This window comes from Cryptomeria japonica, chromosome 3 (assembly GCF_030272615.1).
Source record: "Cryptomeria japonica chromosome 3, Sugi_1.0, whole genome shotgun sequence".
NCBI lineage: Eukaryota > Viridiplantae > Streptophyta > Pinopsida > Cupressales > Cupressaceae > Cryptomeria > Cryptomeria japonica.
The window spans coordinates 245,140,216-245,158,721 of record NC_081407.1 but is presented as its reverse complement, the minus strand read 5'-3'; the positions used below and the strand labels follow the sequence as shown (position 1 = coordinate 245,158,721).

General features: G+C 35.8%; 1 protein-coding gene across 3 annotated transcripts in view; it reads left to right on the top strand.

Moving 5' to 3' along the window:
• The window catches only part of LOC131074369 (uncharacterized), a 133,821-nt gene extending 115,594 nt beyond the window's left edge, over positions 1-18,227 (top strand). For all 3 annotated transcript variants that reach the window (XM_058010972.2, XM_058010973.2, XM_058010974.2), the window contains exons 9-11: positions 17,448-17,535; positions 17,627-17,662; positions 17,787-18,227. In XM_058010972.2, the coding sequence (XP_057866955.2) occupies positions 17,448-17,535; positions 17,627-17,662; positions 17,787-17,870 (208 nt within the window). In that variant the 3' untranslated portion in view covers positions 17,871-18,227. The remainder of the gene's footprint in view (positions 1-17,447; positions 17,536-17,626; positions 17,663-17,786) is intronic.
• Positions 18,228-18,506: the final 279 nt, after the last annotated feature.

Below are 18,506 nucleotides of genomic sequence, written 5' to 3'. Positions count from 1 at the left end.
TTTCTTTCCTTTATATAGCATTTTCAAATAAACATCCGATAGAATCCTCGCAGTTCACACCATTAGGGAATGGCTGATTGCCTTTCCTTCTGCATGGTTAATCTGAACCTTTCATATGCCCAGTTCGGTTATTAAATGCTCACTATGAATGTAAAAGTTCCAATGTTGTATTTGATAGCATGAAAATCCTATTTTCCTTTGAAGATCGCACTAGATTGATGCAAGTATTGTGCTTAAATAGCTGGTGATGCTTAGTCTAGTTATTTGGAGGTGTCCGTCTGTTTACTGAATCTGCTATCTTAGTTAAAATTTATATTTTTATGTTTCTCTCTCTCTCCCTATCCTTCGCTTTTTCCCCTTTTTTATCAAGAGAATCCGCAGTCCTTTTGAAGACAGTATCAACCCAACTCGAACCATTTGATAAGCAAGACCATTAAAGTTTTGGGAAACTCATCCAACAATCGCCTATCTCACCGTAAGTCCCCCTTGTGTTTCCAGCATAAACACATCAAACCACTGAGCAATCCCGTAGTCAAGACCTGACAAACGAAACCTTGAGGTTGTCCCCTTTGATCAAACGTAGAAAATAGCACTAGGGATTTCCTTATCTCAAGAGAGGATAGGGTACTCAGCAAGTTTATTCTATTTTGCGTTGGCCGTATGGAGTTTGCAGCAATGCAATTTCAGACACATCAACATGCCTGTAACTTAATAACAGTTTTGATCTGATCTGATCCATGGTGATGTCACTGGATGCTTTTGATTCCTTTCCTTTATATCTCTCAATGTGAAGGAGAGGTCACACCTCTTCATCATGTATGCCCTTTGGCAAGAGACACCCTTTGAAAGAGTACAACTCCTCATTATTTCTGCCCTTTGAAAGGGACACAACCTTTCACAATCAGATCTGCACTTCTCATTCCCAAATTATGCCCTTTTCAAATGAGTTCTCTCCTCCCATTTATACCTTATATTTTGGGAGAGTCGCAACTTATCATTTCATGCCTTTTGACCATTCATTAACTTTAATCAATTTTTAATTATATTCTTTTATATTTTTATTTATTTTTTGTTCTTTTGTCTTTAATTTTATTATTCTCATTTATTATTAAATTATATTTCAAAGTGGGGACATTACAATGCTATCCCATCCACCAAATGGAGAACCTTGACCAAAGGTTTTGTCACCTAAAATATTGAAAATAGATTATAAATTATTTCAAAATTAACTAGAAAAACTAAATTACCTATTCAGGTATGGATACGGATACAAGTTTGGGCTCGGATACGCGGGTATGACAATTTTGTTTTTTCCTTGGGTATGACTACGGGTACAATTATTACTATCTATAATATATCTATAATATTATTATATATAATACAATAGATGTATTATAGATGTATTATGAATTTAAAAAATCTTTCAAATTAACAAATAAATAAATAAACATATTTTATTGAACATTATTAAATATATAAAAATAAATTTAAATAAACTTTATGATTACTGTTAAAGTTAAAAAAAATGCAATGTTCTCTATCGTGTGATGAATTCGAAGGGTCCAAACTGCAAATAAATGCGATAATCGCGAAAGTTCAAGAAGACCTAACTGGTAATTTCCGTTGATTCCGGCAATTTCCATTGATTCCTTGGGATTTCTTTTTGTTTCAAACTTGGTACAAACCTAGGGCTGAACTAGGACCGGATCTTGACCCGTCTCGAACCCGGCCCCCCACCCAGACCCTAGGTGACAATTCTAGTAATTCAGAAAAAAAAAAAGATAATTCCATTGAAAATTTATATTTGTATTTGTTAGTTAGCCTAAGTAATTCCTCTACATTTTTGATGACCAGCTCATTAAAAACTGTTCTTGTGACCTTCTCCCGTTCATTATTTTGGCATATGGAGACTCTATCCAAGTATTAAACACAAAAACTTTCTTGAGAAAATGAATTGCAGCAACAATGCTCTACAAAGTGAGGAAGCAGGTAGAAAATTGTGTCACTTCTAGTCACGAAAGCTCCTTTCCATTCATGAGACTCTCAACAAAGAAAAGACTCAAATATGGTTGTAGATAAATTTTGTTACTTGTTTAACATCTTCAACCAACCTTTTAACCCATCCAATCTTCCCAATGTCCTCTAGGTTCAACTCCAACCATTGCTTTATCTACAAAACAAAATTCTGATACACTAAAGAAAAAAATGAGGTGAATGAATTTTCACCTTCCATCTCATGCGCACACAAAAACAAATAAATTTTTGTTATGTTGAAAACAAATGCATTGTAGTTTAGATCAGTAATAATAACATACCTCCTTGTGATTTGTTGCACCCTTTCAAAGTTTTCAAGGAAAAGAACAATTTTTAGGTTCAAAGATGACCTTTTTTTTCACCCTAATTCTTGGCCGACCTATTTTGGTCTATTTCTTTTTTGGTAGAAATTGTTAGGTATTTATATCATGAAATCGTGTCTCTTTTTTCTCATTCAGTTTGCAATAGATTTTTCAAATTAGAAGATAAAGACAACAGAAGAGTAGGAAATAATCGAGCAGATTGCAGCATTTGAGGATTAGTTTTGAAGAGCAGAAACGTGAGATAAAAGGGCAGAATACAATAGACTTGCATGGCATGCACCTGCATTGGTTGGTACACTCCAAGCTTCCACTTTTGATCTCAAAGGTGGTAAGAATTGAATATTTGTTGAGACTAAGAAATATTTCCAAGGAGAAGGGTGTGGGCACCTAGCATGGCATAACTATATTAGATCTCTGCCCAAGTTAAGAAAAAGGTGGATAACTTGAGAAATGTGCATGGTAGAGGGGTATTCACCCATTTAAGTTTTTGGTAATTGATAGAAAAATGGCAAACTTATCATATGCACATGCCAAAAACGAGTTCACAATGTTTTAAGTTATTTTTGACAAGTGAAAAGTGGTACAAGTGTATATAGCACATGCTTAGATAGACAACATTCCTTTTTTTTTAATTTTGTATTTTTTTCTTTTTTAAAATGGCATATTAAATACATTGGGCTTTAGCTGTTCCTAGGACGATTAGGGGATGTTTGGATGTCCCTGGGCTGGCCTCTCATTTCTTTTTTAAAGTAGTCGAAATATTTCCAATTATTTTTGAAATTTAGTATAGGGTGGGGATGTTTCCTACTCTACATCCTTCAAACGTCCCCTATAGGGGACATGGTCAAATTATATAGGGGATGTGTCCCTGGGGTACATAGTATAAATTTCATCTTCAGAGTTGAGTTGTGAATGATCCTTATTCAGGTGACATGATGAGGGTCAAATGCAGGAGAACCTTGGTGGATGTTGTAGATGTGCAAATCTTGATTTTTAGGGGGAACTGGCAACCTAGCCACTGATATAAGTCTATTAAAATTGAGTTGAAAGATGGCTTTTCACAGCTTGGATGTGGGGAATATCTCTTACTCTTAAATGCAAGCTTCAAGATTATTCTACTAAGCATTTCTGCTCTTAATGTGGTGCATGATTTTCAAACGTTGGATGCTAAAACCCTGTTGGACAGACACTTAGGTCAATGGCTTAGAGTAGTCACTTTGGATCAGAAGATGACATTTGTCTATGATCATCCAGCTGTAAATGCTTTCTATGTACGGATTTGTGGTACTATTGAGCACTGTGGTGGTCATTTTTTTCAGTTTGTCATAGACCATGGAGAGGTAAGGACATTCAATGTTTAGCTATGTTGGGGCATGTTGAAACTGACTTTGCTTGTGTAGATGCCAGGAGACTGGGAATGCAACATTTGGTCTTTGCTCCGGAAATATGTTTCACAATTTGAAAGGTATTGAAAGTGCTAGCTGCATACAGGTGATCATAGGTGGACATTGAATGCATGCAATATGAAGAGGTGTCCAGTCCAGAAAAAATGTGTTTGCATGTGCGATTTGGACCTGAAGGGATGATTTTGGTAGTCAATAGAGGGTTGCGTATGTTTTTGGTGATAGCATGGCAAAACTTGTCATTTTTTTGGTGCAGCTCAATGTGGAACAGATTCTTACATTGTCATTTCCTCTTTTGTCTTGTAGTTTTGAGTCAGCGTTGGTTGTCTTTTAGCATGATTGGAGTTGTAATTGGGTGTGAATTGGCAATGAAGTGGATAGGGCTGATGAGCCTTTCAACGATGCTTGAGTCAGACTCAAAGTCAAATCGCATTAGGGTCTGATACAAGTGTTGCAAGGGTGATACTAATAGGTGTGGGCTTGGCATCATCCAGATTGAATTTATTTCCATCTTATTGCATATTGGATCTTGGAGAGACATATCAAGAGTCCAATTCCTTTTCTAGATTCTAGATCTTGTCTTGATATTCTTCCTCCAAAGGGCTTGAAACATGGGTAATCCATATCTGGTGTTTGAAGTCCTAACCAAGCATGTAGTTTCGGACATCAAGGAGACCCAAATATCGTTAGATTCATTTGAGCAGTTGGTATTCATCAATATCTAGTGCTGTATATATGTTCCAACTGTTCCTTCTACAACCTCATCGCCCGTTGCCCAATTGTCATGTAATCCGTTGCTGCATATTCAAAAGTCTTTGCTTGATATTCTTGGCTATTGTTAACTGTGATTGCATATAGTGTCCCCACTTTGAAAATAGAATTTAATGGTAAATAATAATAATAAAATTAAAATAAAAATATAAAAGAATATAATTAAATTTTAATTAAGTTAATGAATGGTCAAAAGACATGAACTGAAAAGTTGTGACTCCCTCAAAAATGAGATATAAAAGGGAGAAGAGAACCTCATTTGAGAGGCATAATCTGGGGAATCAGATGTGCAGATCTGATTTAAATAAAAGTACAGATCTGGTTGTGGAAAGTTGTGTCTCTTTTAAAGGGCAGTAATAATTAAGAGTTGTACTCTTTCAAAGGGTGCTAATGATGAAAGGGTGTGTCTTTTGCCAAAGGGCATACATGATGAAGAGAGGCGACCCCTCCCTCTCATGGAGAGATATAAAGGAAAGGCATCGAACAATGCTGGAAGAGGTAAACATAATAAAGACATCGAATCTGCAACTATTGTTAAGATAAGACAATATTCTGGTATGAATTTCTGTGCATATTTCTGATAATATTCTCTGCATACTATTATTGATAGCAGATTGTTGTTATGATCATTCACTGCATGTATTCTCCAATCTGCTCGTTTCTGACTCATACTGTGTGATCAATTATGATCAATATGATGGTATAATAATGTTAAACTAAGGGAACTTGTAACCCCTACAAGACTTATAATTTTCAAACACATTGCTTAATGTATGTGGGACCCTCTCTTAGGTATGCCACTCCATAGTGGATGCTTAACCCCTGCCACATGGAGCCAAGAGGGATGAAGCATTTGCTCTTGGTCTTAAGAGAGGAGGTGGTTGTGATGAGGGGGAACAGCGATAGGACACCTCACTGGGTACGCCACTCCATGATGGATGCTTAACACCTGCCACATGGAGCCAAGAGGGATGTAGCATCTTTTTTTGGGCCTAGGGTCTCTTGGACACCCTATCGAGCTAGCCTACCCTAGCGGTGTAGGAGCACCTTGTCACCAGTTATGTCATGATTAATTTCATAAGGTTTTGAGTCTATGATTGTCTTTAAGGTCATTTGGATGTAATTCAAGGCATGACGAGTCATTTTGTAAGGTAATGTCACTCATTTGTAACAAGTTGCTCAAGTTGAGTATTTGGGTCCAAATATGGTCAAGGAGGTCAATCTTGTGTAAAAGAGCCATGAAAGGGTAACAAAGATGTAAAAGGTTGTTTTGAGTCCATTACAAGGTGTTCAAAGTGTCTAAGTGAAGTTTAGAGGTCATTTTTTCTAAAATGTGAAAGTTGTCAATGATGTAAAGTGTTGTCAAGCAACCAACCATATTCTAAAAGTTGCAAACCAAGGATGTAATTGGTCTTGGGCAGTTGTAACTGCCATATGAATGTGTGGAGGTTATAAAATCCATCATTTGGTCGAATCCAATGGGGGGTGTGTATGATTCGAGGAAGGAAATGAATAACATTTGAAGTTTTTACACACTCCACATTGTTTTCTGGGTATTGCAGTCAAATCATTCGTGTTTTTCTTTATGAAAAATCATTTGTCTCCATTGGAAATACATTGGATATGATAATGACATGAGTTAACTTTGTTTTCCCTTTGGTTTCATTTAATTTCAATCACTTTGAAGCAAGCTATGCAAGTTTTGGTGAAAACTGTAAAAAACCCTCCAAATTGGGGTTTGTGGAGAGTTTCACTAAAATCTTTTGATTGCACCATTGGAAATTGTTGTAAATTTGGTGTTTGTAGAGGGTTGAATTATTTTTCAAATGAATTCAGTTTCAATGTGATTGGTTAAGTATTTTATGAGTCTGGGAATGCAAGTTTCTTGTTTTTTTTGTAATAGTCAAAACGGTCTCGCTGTAGAGACCATAACTCTTAACTCCACCATTGGATTGTTCTCAATTTTGGATATGGTTTTAGAACCCTAGTTTCCCACAACCTCACCAAAGCGACCTGCAAAATATTGTCAAGTTTGAAAGTTATTAATAACAGAGTACGGGTCTATCAGATTGTCATTAACTGGGACAGCATAATGCATTGTTTGGGTCTTGAATAATGTTTAAAGGGTTATAAATGATATGAAAGATTTGATATTGGATTGGTTGGTTGATAGTAATCTTGTTAGATGCCTCAAACATATCAAGGTTGCAGATTGATGACTATTTTGGGTCATTGAGCACCCTAGGATTGGGACTCCATGGTTGATTTGGGGTTCTTGGTTGTTTTTTAAAGATGCTCTGCATCACCTAGTGCACTAAGAATTGGATAATAAAGAATGGCAACTAACCTACAATCTGATTTTATTTAACAAATATAATACTAATGGTAATTAATACATTAAAAAACTGTATCACTCAATCTAATTCATTTGTATTTGAAGAAGTTGAGAAATACAACTTCAGAAATCCCAAGAACACCTGCAAGCAAAATAACTGTCACAAGAGAAGAATGGAGGCAAAAAACAATAATGGCTCTGAAGAAGAAGATTATCATTCAGAGAGGGAATCAATTAAATGAAAAAGTACAATACAATCCTTATAAAAGGATATTAGCAACCCTAAAGGTGTGCAACCCTAAAGAAACCCTAAAGGGATAATGTGTATTTAATAATTAGAATACCTACAATATTATTAAATGCCTAGTTTTAGCTTAAGCGTAGAGTATAATAGACTAATAATTAAACAAATAGTTATTAGCTAATACAAGATAACTCTAACACCCCCCCTTAAGATGAACTTAGGGAGTAGCTAAAAAACTAAATGCATGAAGCAAAAAAAAATGCAACTACATGAGAAGGCAAAAAAATTGAGTCCCGGCAACAAGGCCTGATGAGGTACCCAATCACAACGAAATCTCTATGAACCAGAGAAATAGAGAAAACCACATGGGAAAAAAACTCTACTCCAAAAAGAGATGGAAAAAGCAAGTGAAGGACTGAAGAAGCCTCCAAACAAGAATATTCCAAAAGATAGGAACAAAAGAAGAGCAGAAGAATCACTGAAGCATGAAGAACCTACAAACACTGTTGAAGAATAACTGTCGATCTGAACAACCTCCACGGAAATAGAAGATGATCAGGTAGAGAAGATTGTAATCTGCATGAGTGCCCTCAAATAACACTACTTGAATTAGATGGCAAACAAAGGCAAACAACTAAACTCGAAGATACAGATGACATAAAACACCAAAGCCTGAAAAGCTGATCCAACGAACCAAGGAAGCATTAGAACAATAGGAGAAACCCCCCCATAATGCGGACAAGGGTGAGGGACATGTTCACTGAACAGGACGGCCAACAAGAATTGCATGGCGAAAAACCAGGAACATCGAAGGTGCAGAGAAAGTACATAGTGTCGTGGAAAAAACACTCACTTGACACACATTATGAGGCTAATGTCGTGGAAGGAACACTCACGTAACAAAAGTAGATGACAAACAAGGCAAACATCAAGCCCCCCATGGCACTTTATAATGTAGTGCATGTACAATAAGGCACAAGATGTGCAAGATCCTAAGTATACAATGCATAGTGGCACTTTATCTCAGTGCGTTTGCATAAAGAAAATGCTTACAAAAAAAAATAGTCTACAATGATCAGAAGAGACATAAGGCTGAAAATACAGAAAGAACAGCCAAAGACGAGACATCCTACTGAAAGAAAGAGATCCCGGGATATAATGTCCCTTGCTAGTTATGTAGGTATAAATATGCTTGCCTAGAATACAGATAGAAAAAATAAATCAGAAATAAAATCATTGTTCATATTCAAAAGAAAATCATATTAAAGCATACAAAAAATTACTTTTTTTAAACAAATTATACATAGGCAACGGAAACCAGATTTATTCAATCATAACTTATATGGTCTATAATATTTTCCTTAAATAACCATAATTGGTAGCACAGGGAATGATCCGGTTAGCCCATCCATCCCACTCTAGATCCAAAGGCAGTCATCATGCCCCTTTGGCTTACTATCAGTGGTGTGGGTCTTACCCCCGCAATTCATACCTTGTCCCACCCCTAAGGTTATTGAACCGAGGAAGTATCAGATCGTAGAGGGGCTTATTAATTGCCAGTCCCAGGCCTAGTAGCAGTCATGTGCCGTACTGGCGTACTGATCATACATGGATCAGTAGGTAAACAACTGAGACAGACATTATCCTCCTCTCCCAATCTCTCCGTCTTCTTGAATTTTTAAGTGCATTTCTTGTAAATATAGATTTACAGTTTTACTGTTAATACATAAGTGTGGACAGTCTGCTTTAATTCAGTTTTGTATTAATATTGGATCAGTATTTCAACAATTCGTATATGTCATTCTTTTATTGTTTTAAATCAGATGAAACAGGAAACAAAACTCATTTGGGAGTTTGTAAATGCCGTACTATGGAAAATTGGCTATTTCATGGCATAACCTCATTCCGATTTTAAACTGCTTATACATATCAGATGGTAACTGATTGTAAAAAAAACACATGACATTAAGTTTGATTTAAGCAATCCCCCGTCTATCAACATATCAATGGAAGACGATTCATTCTGTATATTAATTTAATTCCCTAAATTATTATGTTCATTCTGTGAATTACCATTAAAACTTAATTTAGTTTCTTAACGTGCTAGGTACCAATCACATAATGAGGAAGTACTCACTGGGTCATAGCAAGCGTTCTGTATCAGTCATATTCTTTAATAATTTTATGGTTAATGCATGTACAGGGAGAAAATCCTTGTTCACAGAGTTATTGTATGTTATTGCTTGAATTGCGATTCATATTTTAATATCAATTTAATGGAATGCAGTTCACATCATTAAAATCATATGAATTTGGTAATTTTTTGCAGTTATGGTATTATCGTATTAAATGTATGCATTGTACAGACTTAGTGATTAACTTAGGAACCGATCCTTCTTGTATTGTTCTGAGTATTCGGACATACCTAGAATGGTTGCCTTGTCATCGGTTGAATCAAAATGGTGAATGGCTTCACTCCCGCAATATACGATTCCCTTCTTTTCCTTCCTTTTTTTCCTCAATCTCCCAAAACCTGATATATGTATGATCCTGCATGAGTCGTGCCGTTGGGTCACGACTCTTCAGAAAGATGCGTGGCTTTCTTCAGTCACATCTTTTCCTAATACGCCTTTGTTAGTAAACGATGCATTTTTACCTTTGTTATTAATCATCTTTTATAATAGACATTAATAATTATTTAGTAAGAATAACAATTAATCAAATTAACTACGTCATCATTAAATTAGTTCAATAATGGATTAATTAAAAATTTGTAATCTGAACAGAGATTATATTAAAAAATTGTTTGTATTTTGTACATTTGTTATGGGACATGACATAGGACTTGAAACATCCAAGATATTCATCAGAGTGCTGAAAAACAAAAAAACCGAATAAAATGTACTTGGAGCAGAATTTGGAAATAAAACTCATATTACTGGAAAGAAACAGAACAAACTTTCCAACGATATAAAGTTTTTGAAAAACAAGTTCAGATGCTCAAGTTATGTCTCCTGGAGTGCAAAAAGGAACTTCTGGCTTTGACAGCAAAAAACACCATCAAAAAAGAAAAATCAGAAGATCAAACTTCCAGATCTGAAAAGAGCTCGAAAAAAACTTTCCGACGATATAAAGTTTTTGAAAAAGCGCCTCTGTATGACCAAGTTACGGCCAAAAGAATAAAATCCCCCTCTTTTAGGGCATAAAGAGGGTTAAAAAAATAACGAATTTTTTCTGACGCATTTGAAGTTACAGCCCTACGGATTTTTGTGCCTCGTAAAGCGTGCCAATGGAAAATCATGGCCCTGATGCCCTTGTCACTGAAATAGGTCGAATTATATATCAAAATGATTGGAAATGCCCTTCAAAAGACAATGGTGAGGTCTTTTTTTGGCCCAAACTGCTCTAAATATCTTTTTAATGATTTTTTTGACGAATCTCTCAAAATTCGTGCCAAAAAAGGCAAAACCCCCAAAAAAGTCCAGAACTCAAATTTGTCGAAATTTGACAAATTTAATATCAAAATGGGGTGTTTTTGGGTGTTCTGAGCTCAACGATGAGGTCAATTTGATCCCAAAATGCCCAAAACAAAAAAGCTCCCCAGATGCAAATAAAAAACCTTGAAAAACTCGAAACCCTAGCCTCCAAAAAGTCTTTTGAAAAATCAGGAGCAAGTAGTAGTAGATGTAGGCTCTGATACCATGAAGAAGATGATAAATACAACTTCAGAGATCCCAAGAACACCTGCAAGCAAAACAACTGTCACAAGAGAAGAATGGAGGCAAAAAACAATAATGGCTCTGAAGAAGAAGATTATCATTCAGAGAGGGAATCAATTAAATGAAAAAGTACAATACATTCCTTATAAAAGGATATTAGCAACCCTAAATATGTGCAACCCTAAAGGGATAATGTGTACAATATTATTAAATGCCTAAGTTTAGCTTAAGCGTAGAGTATAATAGACTAATAATTAAATAAATAATTATTAGTCTATTATAAGTATTTGTTTCAATTATAAGTATTAATTCATATGTGTTCTCTAATTTTGTGTTGTAGGAAAACAGTATAGAAAGGTTCTCCCATTAACTTAATTACCTATTTTAGTTTTGGGCAAATTTAGGTTAATTTAAAGTATAACTAATTAGGGGACATTACATTGCTATCATTGTATATTTGATGGTAGAACAGTTTTAGAAATATGATATTTGCATTTATATAGTTAAGACCATGGAGATTGGGGTGTGTTTATAATCACAAAGCAAATCTCATTGAGAAGCTTGATTGAAGCTTTCCATATTTTGATGTTCAATCCCCCTTGTACCTTAGCCCCTGTTATGGTTTCTAAGTCACCAAGGGGTGCTTGAATGTAGGATCCATACCTCTCCATATAAAGTTCCTTTGTGCTCTTTTGATTTCTGTGGCGCAACTTGGTATAGGGAGGTGATGCATTAAATATATTGTGATTGAGTCAAGGACAACTTGGGTAAGCCGAGCATGTCCAGCCAATGGCGACTCTGTATTTGCCTATTTATTTAAAGTATTCATAATCATTCTTTTTGCACTTTCCCATAGGAGCCTGGTAGTTGTAATGAATGGGGAACCTAAATACTTGTAATGAAACCAATCAGCCTTTGGATTTCCACACATTTCTGATAGCAACTATTACAAAATATGAATGGATTGTCCTTTTTTATTTGTTGCAAATATGTCATTCAATATAGCAAGAGAAGTTGCTTCAGATTTTTGATCTTGTCCATTATGGGTGACGAGCACATTTCAATGCCATCTCAAACTAGAATTCAATGTATCTCAGTCCTCCATTTCTTGTTAAAAGGCCATGTAGTTTCCCTTATCTGGTGGTTCCCTCCAAGATTTCCAACAAAATTTAACTCATTATGATAAGAAGGTGGGGGCTTAATGAATCACTTGACAATACCTGTAGGAGTGGTGTATCCAGTTCCCTCTGTAGCCATTGTTACTTGAAAGGGAGTGGTGATGAAACTCTATATCCAGGTTAAAACTTTGTCATTAAAGCCAGATGATTTCATGGAGCTGATTATTAAGGTCCACTTGCATCTGTCAAATTTTTTTTGACATCTCCAGCTTTGTGATCATCCCTGGCCTTTTTTGATTTACAGTGTAATGAATCAATTGCAAAACAAAATGATATTATCTATGATTTACCTTCTTGGGACAAAGGTTGATTGATATAAAGAGATCATCTTGATAAATGGTTCTTAACATGAAATTATTAGTATAACATTGATTTTATAGATCATGCTACCTTAGTATGTAGAGAAATAGGCTGGTGCTGATCTAAGGATGAAGCCTTTGTTGTTTTATGGATTTGGACCAGCTTATTTACTTTAATTTATGTTAGCATTTTATTGTTGCATTTGTTGTGCGTTCTGCACACACACCCCTCTTTGCAGGGGGCCCCCATGTTTTTTTTGCAATTTGCTAGATAGAGAAGGGAAAATCAAACCCAAGCCTAAAAACCATGGCCACTACAATCGCTGGACTTGCTTCAGCCAAACTAAGTCTTCATAGCCCAAGTCTTGATAAAACAAATGGAAGGCTTTGGAATGCCTAAGGAAAACAAAATCGCTGAGGGGACCTTTTCAACTCAAAGCACAAAACCAAAATCTCTCATTTTCATCTAAATGGCCTGAAATTCGACTAAGATTAAAGTGTTCATGAAATTCTCACGTCTCAACTGTTTCACTCGAAAATCTTAAGTGAGGGCATTTTAGACAAGCCAAAATCGCACAAACAACTTAGAAACGCAAACCGCGAGTAGAAATTTGCAAGCATCTAGAATCGCGCGTTTTCATGGTGGAGCCCAAAGTTTCACCCAAACTAGGGTAGCGCCTAAAGAAGATGTAAAAATCGAACATTCTGAGCCAAGGACCCGAAGTTTGTAAGCAAGAAAGCCTAAGAAAAGTCGCGCCAATAAGTTAAAATACTCGAAGTTTTTGGAGACGGGTTTTAAATAATTTCCCAGTCAAAATCACACAAAGAGGCTGAGGCGCTTGAAATTCACTTGCAGAGTGAAGGCGTTCAAGGACGAAATCGTGCCGAATGTTGAGTTGGTTCGAAAATTGTAAAATTAAGATCTAAATCATACATTCACATCAAAACTCCTAAATTTGTGCGGAGTAAAAAGACAATTGAGCCAAGAGAAATAAAATCGAATGTTGATCTTGAAGGTCCGACTTTCATTTTGTCTAAGGGTTCGAACTCAAAGGAGATAAGCATAGTCAAGAATAAAAATCGCACCTTTTGGCTAAATTTTCCCGAAGTTACTTAGGCAAAAAGAGTGTGAAATATTAGAAGTTAAAATCGAAGTTTGAAGGGAAAAGTGCGAGATTCATAAAGCCAGTATTCAAAACAAAATCTCACCAAAAGCTCAAATCGCCCAAAATGACAAAAGGCGAGTACAACTTAAAAGTTTAAAATCTCTCAAAACTCACAAATTGCCTGAAATTTTAAGTGAAGAGCATTTTATCACTTAAAGAAATATCTCGCAAAAGGGTGAAATTGGTCGAAATTTAGTAAGAGGCGTCCAAAAAGATAAACCAAAAAATCTCGCATTCCTCATGTTTGACCCAAAATTCTAAATGGAGGTCACTTAAAGCTTAAGACACCAAAATCGCATCTCGCCAAAGGAAAATTAAAGTTGCCATTCAGACCTTAAAACCCAGCATCGCCTAAAATTAAATATGATTGTTAAATTAATTTATTTAATTTTTTCAAAATGATTATTAAAAGTGGAATTCATTGTTTGCAAGATGACATCGGGAAGAGCTAAAGTGAAAACCTAAACGCAAATTGAATGGAATGCAGTTCACAACCTGAACCACAAAGTTGAGATCCACCCTTAAGACTGAAGATAAAAGAACACTCAAAATGTGCAAAGTCAGAAACACACAGCTAGAATTAATTCCAAAAAACTCAGTTTAAAAACTGAAATGCTTTATTGTACATGACTGCTTGTGGGCCCCATTCAAGATATTTTAAAACAAAGGAACACAAGTTAGTTATTTCCTAGCTACTTGATTGACCAAATTGATGTCAAATAGTGGTCGGTAGCTGAGGAGAGTGGTTGGGAGGACAACTGGAGAATAACCAGGCATAGGTTAAGGCTGCTAGGCTTCTGGAAGGCAGATCAGAGCCCTTGGATGCAGTCAATCTTGGCCATCTATTCAAACTGTAAAATCTATAAAAGGCAAGAGCCTTTCTCTTGTAAAGGGTTAGATTTTTAGAGTTAGACAATTAGATAGAGTTTTTTTGTAGAAAGTTAGATTCTAGTTAGATGGTTTAAAGGTTAAAATTTAACAGTTAGGAATAGAGTAGAACCATTGCAGAAATTGTTGTAATGACAGCCAAAATCAATATATGAACATTGAAGTATGGTGTTTGTTATCTTGGTTTTCTTTTGTTTGCATGGTTTCCTTCAGCAGGTTTAGATAGATCCTTTCTGGTGTGCAAGTATTTGATGAATTTGGGTTCATGCCATTGGGGATATGCTGATTGTGTATCCCTGTGTATGGTTAGTCTGATTCTTTAAAATCGTGCTTAGTTCAATTGTAGGTGTCCATCTGAGCTGTGCCAGAATTGGGTGCTTAGGCATGCACTTGCAGTCTGAAAATCTTCTAAGTCTCCCTTGAAGATTGCACCGTTCTTGTGAGGTTGTGAGTTATTTTGGCCAAGCAGGGATTGGTTATGTCGAATCCGTCTACTCACACATTAGTCTTGTTAATTTTAGGTCTCTTAACCCTATCCTTTTGCATTTATTTTTCCCACAACATCTTAGGATGCAGACCAACTTGTTGCAAACGTAAGGCCCCTTGTGTTCCCAGCAAAACACATCAAACCGTTGAGTTATCCCACAGTCAAGAACTGACATTTGGAACCTTGAGATTGTCCCCATTGATCAATTAGAACAGCATTAGGGATTCCTTATACAAAAGAGGATAGGATACTCAGCAAAATAATCATTCTATTCTGCGTTGGCCGGATAGAGTTGTAGCAATACGATTTTAGCCACGTCAACAACATCCAGACTCTTTAATCACTTTGAGCAGTTACCCTTTAAGATTTCCACAATGTTTGTTAAAAGATGTGTAGAAGCCATTAGATGTTTGGGATTTGTCCTTGTTGAATGTGATCTAAAAAAGATCTAGTTTCTCTCATGATAAGGACAAATTTCTGTCGCAGTTAACAGAACAGGTCCTTGTAGGTATCAAAAGTTAAATTTGAATACATATTTGGATTCCTCTTGAAAAGTAATGTGATTTAAAAGAAATTCGGCTCCTTGTTTTGAGTCTGTATGCTGAAGTTGTGGCTTTTGGAAGGATGGAAAGCAAAAATTGCCAACAAGGGTATTTGCAAGTTATAGTGGTGGTTTTGCAACCAGCTCACTGCTGAAACCAGCATTTTTGCTTAAACTCTCACAAAAACTGGCCCGTGACTTAATAGTTTTGATTGTGTCTTCAATCTTTTTGTTCCTATGGACTTCGAGGAGTTTCGTAAGACTTAGAAACTCTATATATATGCATAGTAAGCTTGAATTGAACATCGCTGGAGTAAATTGAGTCTTGTACCTGATGTATAAGGAGCTGTAGGTAGTGTTTTGTTCTTATATTCATGACTTCTGTAGCAGAGCGCTGGGAAATAGCAGTGGAGAGTTGGAATTGGTCTTGGGAGAGTGTTAGCAACTGGAGATTGACTGTAACTGCCATTTGGAGTACTTAAGTGAGTAGGACTCACAATTTTTTGAGTTTTTACCTACAAGGGGTTTCTCAAGAGTATTTTTTCAATTAATTGACTGAATTCTGCAACAAGAATTAAAATATAGCAAGAATTAAGTGACAAAGATGTCTAGGAGTATGAGAAGGTGCTGGGAGTGAGCCAATGCCCAATCCTTGAGGTCTTCAAGAAATTTGAATCTTGTATTTCCTCAAATAGGTATATAATTCTTTGATATAAGGAATTCTATGTTCCATGCAAATGAATGCAGGAAGGGGAAAACTCCCCAAGATTTAATGAATTTGTAAATGGGAGCATGACTTTGTGGATTACACTAAATTATGAGTTTTATTTCAGCACAAAGGTGTACCTTGTCTTTGAGTTGCTTCTAGACAGTTGGTTCTTGAAGGAGGACTAAATCTATTTGATGATCCTTTTCTTTTCTTGTGAAGGTGTTATTTGTTGGGGATACCATTCCCCTTATGTTCCATGAAAGGATATGCATCAAGAAGATGGAATCAGGTCAGATGTCTTGAAGTCGTCGTCCTCACCATTTGATCAAGTTCTAAAAGCTTGATAGCTCATCTTTTAAAACAATACTCCAAGATGGATGTCAAGTTTTGAAATAAATTTTTCAAGTATTGTTTAATGACTTAATTTAACATTTCAGTTAAGTATAACTTGAGTGGGCTTAATAATGAGGATGTATTTGATGTTGGGGGTCTCGTTTTTTATTCTAGAGAGGGGTAGAGTTGTACATTTTAACAAACAACATATGAGTTAAATGGAAAAAAATATCCTCTTGTAATGCTTGCATAAGGAGGAAGGAGGGTCCCATACACTGATTTGGTGTATTGCTTGGCAGTGGCCTTAGAAGTCACCTTGACCTTATCCTCTTCTTTAGTTAAGTTATAGACCCTATAGATTTGTTGTTTTTAAGGTGTCTTTAGGTGGGTTCACCACTTCACGGTATAGTTTGTGTGAGTTTGTTCTTAGTTTTTTAATCATGATTTTATAGATCTGTTCTTAGTTGGTACTTGGTGATGCAGGGTAGTAATTTCGTCTCTTTGACAAAGGTAAATGGAGACACCAATCAACTTGTAATGCTTGTTTAAGGAGGGAGGAGGGTCTCATAGACCAATTTGGTGTATTGCTTGGTGGTCTCCTTAAAAACCACATTGACCTTTCTCTTTTACCTATATAATGAGCAGTTTAAGATGAATTGTGTTTTACACTCTACTTTATTTTAAGTTACAGACTTTAATGTTTTGTCGTTTTTAACGTGTCTTTGGGTGGATTCACTATGTAGTTTGTGTGAGTTGGTTTTTGGTTTTTCATTCGTGATTTCTAGATCAGTTTTTAGTTGGTATTTGGTGTTGCAGAGTAGTAATTTCATCTATCTAAGTTTTAAAGACTAAACAATAGCTTCTCAAAAATGCCTGATTAATTCACAAATTACTGCTTTTTCTGGTATTTTATTTTTCTAAATTATTTCAGCTCTGTACCTTACTAACATATTGATTAATATTCAATGCTTCGTACTTTCCATCTATGCTTCTAATTCTGTTTGTTTCAAATGTCAGATCTAAAACAAAATACCAAATTGTCTTGACAAAAACTGATTTAGTATTCCCAATAGATGTGGCTCGTCGTGCTATGCAAATACAAGAAGTAAGCTATTTATAATAGTTTTTGCTTCATTATTTATATTTCATAAATTTCAGTTTGTGAAGGTTTGAAGTTTGTGATCTGCTCTTTACAGGATCTGAAAATGAACAAATTGATGGCTAAACCTATGGTATGCATCGATTCAAGCTTGTTTGAACCATTTTTTTATTCTGTTATTCTTACTTCTCCATAAGAGAAATTGTTCCCTTTCATTTTCTCACACTGAGTAAAATCCTGCAATGAATTTGCTGTAGATGATGGTAAGCGCAAAGTCTGGAGCTGGTATTCGGTGTCTACGAACTGCCCTTGCCAATCTAACCCGCTTTGTAAGATTGTAGAGGCAGTTGCAATTTCCCTGTAGATTATTCTCTACTCATACTCATGATGGGTCAGAGGGTGATCCGAAATGTTTGCCAAAAGTCCTACACAGTTAACAGCAAGAAGCACTAACTTGAATTATTATGGACTCTAGAGATATTATATATCCAATTGTATTCTTATCTGATAAGTTGTAATTGATATAGATCATTGGCGAGCAGGAATCGAAGTCTGGACAATTTGTCTAGAAGAACTCTGTTTTTGTCATAGGAAATAAAAAATACTCATTAATTATACTGACAAAGCAAAATGTTGAATCTAAATGTGTTATTTCAAAATTTTGATCATGCTGAAATAGAATTTTTTTTTAGTCTTGATGTCAAAGTTAGATTGTGTATATACTGATGGACCCAAAAGATTGATTGACAATGTTGGAACTGATAGATTAGGATTGATGATGATGGATATGAACATCTGTACGGGTATGCATTAACAGTTTCCAGAGTCTTTTTAAGTTGACCTAGAGTCTTGCCCCTATCAGCCGAGTGCTAGTGCTCATCTCTTCCAATGGCGATTACTTCAGTCTCTATGGCTAACCTATGGACCCAAGCAATCCTAATCGTATACCAGCATCTCTTTTGGTTATATGACCATTC